This window comes from Diceros bicornis, chromosome 8 (assembly GCF_020826845.1).
Source record: "Diceros bicornis minor isolate mBicDic1 chromosome 8, mDicBic1.mat.cur, whole genome shotgun sequence".
In the NCBI taxonomy this organism is placed as follows: domain Eukaryota; kingdom Metazoa; phylum Chordata; class Mammalia; order Perissodactyla; family Rhinocerotidae; genus Diceros; species Diceros bicornis.
In genome coordinates, this window is record NC_080747.1 from 58,343,682 (window position 1) to 58,353,077 (window position 9,396).

General features: G+C 38.0%; 1 protein-coding gene across 1 annotated transcript in view; it reads left to right on the forward strand.

Annotated features, from left to right (window-relative positions):
- The window catches only part of NPFFR2 (neuropeptide FF receptor 2), a 78,525-nt gene extending 70,495 nt beyond the window's left edge, over positions 1–8,030 (forward strand). The window contains exons 3-4 of the mRNA XM_058547243.1: positions 1,224–1,323; positions 6,695–8,030. Coding sequence (XP_058403226.1) covers positions 1,224–1,323; positions 6,695–7,529 — 935 coding nt within the window. The 3' untranslated portion in view covers positions 7,530–8,030. The remainder of the gene's footprint in view (positions 1–1,223; positions 1,324–6,694) is intronic.
- The last annotated feature ends 1,366 nt before the right edge of the window (positions 8,031–9,396 follow it).

Consider the following 9,396-nt stretch of genomic DNA (forward strand, 5'->3'; position numbering starts at 1 on the left):
TTTTTAAGATCTGGGAAATATGCAGCATTTATCTTTTGGGAAACTAGAATATTTGTTAGTGGAAGAATATTATTACTTTCCTGTAATAGCAGATGGGTGTTTAAAATATTAAACTGCTATAATAATTTTACTCATTCATTTTATAAACAGCCTGGTAGCTGAGGCTCAGTTATGAAATAATTCAAACAGACTGCTTTTGTTCATGCAAAGTGCTCTTTATTCTCAAAGAATGTTTTAGTCAGCTTAGCTACTATAACAAAATACCATAGACTGGGTGGTTTAAACAACAGACATTTATTTTCTTACCATTCTGGAGTCTAGAAGCTAGAGATCAGGGTGCCAGCAGGGTCAGGTTTTGGTGAGGGTCATTTTCCTGGTTTGTAGACAGCCACCTTCTTGCTCTGTGCTCATGTGGCCTTTCCTCAGTTCATGCGTGTGGAGAGAGACATCTCTCTGTCTCTCTCTTCCTCTTCTTATAAGGGCAGTAATCCCATCATTTGGGCACCACTCTCACGACCTCATCTAAACCTAATTATTTTCCAAAGGCCCCATCTCCAAATACCATCACATTGGGGGTTAAGACTTCAATATATGAATTTAGGGAGGAGGGACACAAACATTCACTCCATAACACAGTATCTCTGAGGTAAATTGTCTCATTACATTATATACAAATGAGTATTAACTTTATTTATTCTGCATATAACTCCTGACTCCTCATAATTTATAGGGTACATTTCCAAGTTAGAAACCAATATTCTTCCTGTTTTATTATTTAAAGGGCGTTATTGCATAAGAGTTAATGGTTTGGACTCTAGAACCATACTGCTAGGGTTCAAATCCTTAATATGCTGCCAACTAGCTGTGTGGCAAGATATGTGATATTTGTGGGTTTGTTACCTAGTCTATATCATGAGGAGAAAAATAAAGGGTTCAAAAGCTTGCTGTGGGGATTAGACATATTAATAGATGCAAAGCACTTATTACAGTGCCTAGAATGTTGTAACTACTATATAAGTTTTGACATTATTATTAGTATACTGAAAAACCGGGCTGTGGAGATGACATTAATGAAAATAATGGGAAACATTGATTGTTCCCTGGATATCATTTGGGAAACAGTTGCTTCAGTCTTGATTTCATGCCTTTCTGTTCATATTTTCAGTGAAATTAAAAAACATGTATGATCTTTTCAAAGACTAACTGTTCCATTTCCTTTTCAGGATGGCCATTTGGAAGCACAATGTGCAAGATTAGTGGATTCGTCCAGGGAGTATCGGTTGCGACTTCCGTCTTTACTTTAGTTGCAATCGCAGTGGACAGGTAGGTCGGCACCAAAACCTGAGTCCAGAAAAACAGGCATGTCTGCATCTAATCCACTAAACCAGAGAAAAGTGATAAACTTGGGTATATCTGCCCAAAATTGTGTCCATAATATTCACCCCTTTAAAAGCAAGGCTTATGTCTAACAAAGATTCAGTAATAAGAAAATAAAGCTACTGAAATTTCTATATCTTAAAATTAAATAATATGGGATGATACATGTCTTAATTCAGGCTGCTATAATGAGATACCATAGACTGTGTGGCTTGAACAACAGAAATTGATTTCTCACAGTTCTGAAGTCCAAGATCAGGAGGCCGGTAGATTCAGTGTCTGGTGAGAGATCTCTTCCTGGTTTGTAGAAAGCCATCTTTTCGTTGTATCCTCACGTGGTAGACAGCAGTAGCTCTAGTCTCTTTCTCTTCTTAAAAGGGCACTAATCTCATCAGGAGGACTCCACCCTCTTGACCCTATCTAAATCTAATTACCTCCCGAAGGTCCCACATCCTAATACCATCTCATTGAGGGTTAGGGTTTCAACATGAATTTTGAAGGGACACAAATATGCAGTCCATAATAGTATAATATTACTATTTTTCAAACTAGAATCTTGAATTTTCTAATGGTAAAAATGTAAATGTGCTGAAATAATCTGAAATTTTATCCATCTTATAAGATAAAATTCATTAATACATTCATTTACACATATTGTCGGTTGTGCCAGATCTTGGGCTGGGTTGTGTAGCATCTAAAACAAATCAGACAAAGTGCTCTTCAAGAAATCCACAGTCTGGTAGAGACAGACAGACACATTAACAAATACTTGCAGATAACGTTCCTAATGTGGGTCCAGTAGACAACAGCTGTGCAAAGAAGAGCGTGATCAAGTTACCAGTCAGGACGGGAGTGGTGGGCTCCCAGAAGAGGTGATATCTGTCTAAATCTTGAGGGATTAGAAATTTACCATGGGAAGAATGGGGGAAAGGACATCTCTGAAGACAGGGATATGTATAGGTCACTTGAAATAGGAGGGCTTTTGTCCAAAGATGTGCAGAGAGGCAGTTCAGCTGGAACATGGGAGGCTGGAGTGGGACATTAGGCCATAGAAAGGGGCAAGAAGTAGATTTTCTATGGGCCTATCTTCCATTTTAAAAAGTTTAAATTTTGTCCTGAAGTCAATAGGGAACTACTGAAGTCTTTTAAACAGGGGGAAAGTGACTACATTTCCATTTTAGAAAAACAGGTAGAAAGGGTTTAGAGTTGTGTAAGATTAGAGAAAGGGAGAGCAGCTAAAAAACTTTTGTTAACAACTCAGATGGGAGAGGATGCACACATCTACTAAGACAGCGGCAATGGCATTTCAGAGATATTTGAGAGGGAAACTGACCTGGAAGATGTTTCCCTAAGTGGAGAAATTGGTCCAAAGAAGAAAACAACCAGGAGCCAACCCTGTGGCCTAGTGGTTAAGTTGGGCGCTCTCCACTTCTCCAGGTTCAGTTCCCTGGCGCGGACCTACATCACTTGTTGGTGGGCATGCTGTGATGGTGACCCACATGCAAAATAGAGGAAGATTGGCACAGATGTTAGCTCAGGGTGAATCTTCCTCAGCAAAAAACAAAACAAAACAAAACAAAACAATCAATCAATAACACGTATAATAGAGAGAGAGTGTGTTTAAAAAAACATGAAATGCAATAGAATTGCTGACATCAAAAACAACTTGGTAGATTCTATTTTTAATATTAATCTATTATTTGCATCATTATTTACAATGTTTTAATCTATTTCCAAGAACCTATCATGTAGATCTAGTTTATCTGGTTTACAGATAAAGGGAATAGAATTTAAACATATGCTAACCACTATATGCCAAAGATATCTTTTTACATTAAAATTTGGGAGCTAATTATTTCCAAATTTACTATATCCTGTTACTATTATTATACTAAATTATTTTTTACATGCTACTTATTTATACTAATACTTATACTCATTTTATACTAGTAAGTAGTACTACTACTGTTAAAGTTATTTTGATGTGAATGTTTATAATAAATTCTATACCTTAATTATATAATTATATATGTCATCTTGACAGTGAATAAAAAACTATAATATCCTTTGCGTTTTCTACTTGCATCCTGAGCTTATCAAGTTTGCTTCCACATTATATTTAGTATTAAATATCCCTAAATTCCTTTTTCACTGTTTCTAGCATGCCTCCTATACAGAAACATTGCTATTCATTCTAAACAGTAAGTGAGGTTAGAATAATAAATGTCATGCTATATTTATTTGATGGATAACTGTAGAGTGGTTAAAATTAATGAAGTAGGTCAACATATATAAAAATACATAAATCTCAAAAGCATATAATCTCAAAAAAGAAGTTACATAATGATACATAGAATATGGTGCCATCATATAAAATTCAAAATGTTATAGATGCAGACTCATGCTATAGAAACACATTGACAGGAAGGGTACATAGCAACCTCAGGATTTCTAGGGAAAGAGGAAGAGGAATAGGATTGAGAAGATCTACCAAGAGAATTTCAACTGTATCTGTAATGTTTTATGTCTTAAAAAGTGATGAAAATATAGTCACCTGCTGTTACTGATGGTTTAAATTATACTCTTTACTATCTGCCTTCCCATCCATGTATCACTTCTCTATAGTTTCAGTTATCTATTGTTATATAATGAGTCACCTCCCAAAACAAACCACTTAGTGGCTTAAAATGACAGCAGGCTCAGCGCATATAGCTTGTCTCTACTCCACTTGGCATCAGGTGGGGAGCTCCAAGGCCAGGGCGGAAGGGCCTCTCACTCTCTTCTTTGGGCCTAGACTGGAAGACTTGGACAGCTAGAAGATAGAGCTGGGGCTTCTCAGGCACTCTGTCTGGTTTCTCCCCCTGGGCTCTGCAGCACAGCCCATATTCAAGGAGAAAGGAATAGAATTTGGAAGGACTGTCAAAAATTTGGACATATTTTAAAACCACCACACTTTTATCTCTATCTAAACTACTTGAACTGAATGCTTTTCTCAGAGTCAGCTCTGGGATGCAGCCAAATTACAAAGAAAAAACTTTAAAATCTATTTCTCCAGAATTTTATACTTATGTTCAAAATACCTACTGGGTAACTTCACCTCTACATCCAACAAGCATCTCAAACTCAACATGCCCAGAACTGAATTTGTCTTCACTACCATTCCCCCAAAAAAACTAAACAAAAAAATCAGCTCATTTTCTCATTTTCCCCAATCAGTGAATGGCTGGATCACTCATCCAGTTCAAATGAAAATCTTGAGATTTATGCCTGAAACTTCCTTCTCTCTTCAACTTCTATGTAGCCACTCTTCAAGTCCCATCAGTTTTGGGTACTAACTGGTCCTGAACCAGGCCACTATCCTTTGTTGCTTCAGATAGGATACTGAGATTTTTTTCTAACTGGCTGTGATAATTAATTTTATGTGTGAACTTAACTGAGCCACAGGGTCCCCAGATATTTGATCAAACTTTATTCTGAGTGTGTCTGTGAGGGTGTTTTTGATGAGACTGACATTTGAATCAGTAGACTGAGTAAAACATATTGCCCTCCTTGCTGTGGGTGGGCCTTATCCAATCAGTTGAAGGCCCAAATAGAACAAAAAAGGCTAATCCTCCTGCAAGTAGGCAAGAACTCCTCCTGCCTGACTTTTTGAGCTGGAACATCAGTCTTCTCCTGCCTTCAGACTTCAACTGAAACATCAGCTCTTCTGGAGTCTCGAGCCTGCTGGCTTTCAGACTGGAACTGGTGTCAGTGGCTCTCCTGGTTCTCAGGCCTTCAGACTTGAGCTGGAACTACACCATTGACTCCCCTGGGTCTTCACTTTACCAACTGCAGCTCTTGAGGCTTCTCAACCTCTGTAATCACATGAGCCAATTTCTTATAATAAATTTCTTTCTATATATTTATACACCCTGTTGGTTCTGTTTCCTGGGAGAACCCAGACTAAGGCACTGGTGAAGTCCAAAAGTCTAGCATGATTTTAGCACAATTACACAATACTTCCATTGACTATTTCCTGGCAGGGATCATTTTCTATCTTGTTCATCTTTGCCTCTCTGAATACATATGTATTTGTCGAATGAATAAGTGAAAAAGTAATATTTGAAGCCCCAATAGTTGGTTTATAAAAAAAGCAGAATACCTAGCACTGTGCCTATGAAGTTACCCATAATTTAATGGAGGATTCACTAATTAGAAGACTAGAGTAAAACTTGGATGCTAAGACAGAAGACTTACACATGTAATGAAGGAGTTCCTAAGGAGGAAAACAGAGCAGTGAAAGCTCAAGCTAACTAGTCATTATATGAAGATATGTCAGATAAATTAATTTGGAGTTACTGCTGGGCTACTTAAAAACTCTAACTTCCCATATCTGCAGATCTGGAACATACTAATTTTCATAACATTTCAGGTTTATAGTGTCGTCACAAAATGAAAGAAGATTAAACACATTATTATCCTGTGATTATACCGTGATTATAAACACCGTATGATTATCTCACGATTAACATAATGAGTACCAATAATAACAACGTCAAGAATCACAATAACAAAATAGCAGTAAAATGAATCAGACTTACACTACATGCTGATGTTGAATTTCCATGCTCACCAGAGAACGTAGAACATCGGGAAGGCACAGAATCAGAACTCATAGTGGAAACTCGCAGACTCTTACAGCTGTGAAACAAATCACCAAAACACTGTTTGGCTTAAAACAATAATGCTGTAATATTTCTCACAATGCTGTGGATTGGCTAGGTGCCTCTGCGTGGGTCTCCTGCTCCTGTGTTGTACCTGAAACCACTCGTGCTTCCGCTTACGTTCAATTGGCCAAAGCAAGTTGCCAGATAATGGTGGAGGGGACCGCAGAAGGGCATGAAGGATAGTTTAAGAATATGGGCTCTGGAGCCAAATTACCTGTGTAAAAATCATGTGTAATAATGGGCAAGATTTTTTACCGTTTCTAAGCGCATTTTCCCATCTTTTAAATGGGGAAGGTTAAAGAGACAGTTGATGCAAACCAATGGGAAAGAGCCTGGAACAGAATGTTAAATATTCGTGTTCCATATATGCTAGTTACCACTATTACTTTTACTATTAGTAGTGTCTGATATACTCCACTTAGTCATATTTTTAATTGAAATTTATCTCAAATATCAATTACAGAAAATGGCAATGTATGCCTTTCTACTACTAACGGTAACTTTCTATGTTTTTGAGGGGAATGTGGGTGGGAGACTGTAATTACTTAAATAAATTTTATTCACAACTCGGTCATAATCAATGCCTCACTGATATTTGCCTTTAATTGCAGGTTCCGCTGTGTTGTTTACCCTTTTAAACCAAAGCTCACTATCAAAACTGCATTTGTCATTATTGTGATCATCTGGGTCCTGGCCATCGCCATTATGTCTCCATCTGCAATAACGTTACATATTCAAGAAGATAAATATTTCCGAGTGAAACTCGACTACCAGAATAAAACCAGCCCAGTCTACTGGTGCCGAGAAGACTGGCCAAAACAAGAAATGAGGAAGATCTACACCACTGTGCTGTTTGCCAACATCTACTTGGCTCCCCTGTCTCTCATCGTCATCATGTATGGAAGGATTGGAATTTCACTCTTCAAGGTGTCAGTGCCCCACACAGGGAAGGAAAACCAGGAACAGTGGCACCTGGTGTCCAAGAAGAAGCAGAAGGTCATTAAGATGCTCCTGATTGTGGCCTTGCTTTTCATTCTCTCCTGGCTGCCCCTGTGGACTCTGATGATGCTCTCAGACTATGCTGACCTGTCTCCAAATGAACTGCAGGTCATCCATGGCTATGTCTACCCTTTTGCACACTGGCTGGCCTTTTGCAACAGCAGCATCAACCCCATCGTTTATGGTTTTTTCAATGAGAATTTTCGCCGTGGTTTCCAAGATGCTTTTCACCTCCAGCTCTGCCAAAAAAGAGCAACACCCAAGGAAGCCTACGCCCTAAGAGCTAAAAACAATGTAGTCATAAATACATCTTGTCAGTTAGCCCAGGAACCCACAATTCAAAACCCACATGAGAAAAATTGGCTTTGCAGGAAAAGTGCTGAAAAACCCAAGCAGGAATTAATGATAGAGGAATTAGGAGAAGCTACCAATAGCAAAGAGATTTGACAAGAGCTAGTGTGATGATTTTCACTCTACTGTGTTGTATATTGAACTACTGTTGCTTTCTGTGGCTTTGCGCTTCAATTCTTTCTAAGAATATTCTAAACAAATATGTACTGAAAGCTCTTTCTGGAAAAAAAATAAACAAAATGGTCTTATGTTCATAACCAATCTTATGGTATATAAAAATATGTACAGTAACTCATATAAAAATTTGCCTGAATAAATCCATTTTCTAGGAACAGTTTTCAAAGACTGACCTTTTCCAACTTAGCCATTTGTGTATGAGTCAAGCACACGTACTATGTGTATAGATACACATGCGTACACACACACACACACACACACCTATTTTCCCCGAATGGTGATAAATGGGCAGTTCTTTGCATGAGAGTACATTTTGTCAATTCTTTCTTTGCTTTTGGATTTGAAATTTAGATTACAGAATTATTTATCTGTGCTTGTAAAATGTACTTAGTTTTCTTAGAAATAAGAACTGCAATAGAAAATAAACATTGTATTTCTTTGTATTTAAAGGTTGGTTTTTTTTCCTTTAAAGTTGGTAAAATTGTAACATGGTTCCATAGGAGTTATTGTTAGTTTTTTACTATTTTAAGAAATTAAGTTTATGCCTTAGCTGAACCCATGTTTCTTACAGAGGTGATTCAGGACCCCATCTTGACCCCCATTTTTAAATAGAATCTCTAATAAAAAGAAGCAAATCTTTCTTCTTTTTTTTTTTTTTTTTTGGTGAGGAAGACAAGCCCTGAGCTAACATCCTATGCCAATCCTCCTCTTTTTTGCTGAGGAAGACTGGCCCTGGGCTAACATCTGTGCCCATCTTCCTCTACTTTATATGGGATGTTGCCACAGCATGGCTTAACAAGCGGTGCCTAGGTGCGTGCCCGGGGTCCGAACCAGGGAACCCCGGGCCGCTGCAGTGGAGCACGCGCACTTAACCGCTTGTGCCACCGGGCCAGCCCCAAGAAGCAAACTTAATAATACAGCAGTTGGCAGAAGAATAGCAGCTCTCTTTGGAAGTGCTTAATCAGAGATGTTCAGCAATTTTCATAAGACTCCCATAAAGTTTGTACAGAGCAAGACCAGTTATTCCAGATTTACTACTGGGCACAACATTTAAATCCAGCACTCCTACTAGGTTAGTCAGTTAGTACTACTGTTAAAAAGAGAATTGAATTCTGCTGTTACAATTATGTAATAACAATAGTTGCAAATGCTAGCTTTTATTCTAGAGTGAGATAAATCCCTAGAAAATTGGGAATTATAAAATAACAAATAGTTTGGCAAATAAAAATCAATCTCAGGGCTTGGAACTATTATGTTTTTCCAGTCATTTATGTAGTTCAAGCTAAAAGCTTTTCAATGTTGTAGGCCCTTGAGAAAATAATTGTTGAGTTTTTTTGATTGAATTCAGCTTTGTGGTATTTAAACCTGCAAGTGTTATTTCCTGTAATCAGAGAGGGTAACTTTTTGGAGGTGTAGGTATAGAATTGATCTTGTATTCCTCTGCCTTGATTTGATTTGGTGAAGTACTATTTACAGTTGGTGTACTTAGACGTTGAAGATTATTTTGTTAGAAACTATCACTTTCTGGTGGGCATCGCCACATTCTACCACCACCTGAAACTCATCATAACTAAATCCCATACCCTTACCTGTCATCTCTACCCTTTATCACCTTGAACCCCTCATTACCTCTTCCCTAATGGTTGCAAAACTCTCCTCACTGAATCCCATCCTGACTTTCAGTCTTCAGTCTTTCAATTCTTTCTATAGTCAGCCGAGTCATCTTCCTGAAGTAGAGGAGTAACTAGCTCTCCTTTGTAAAAATACCATCAGAAGCTCTCTGCCT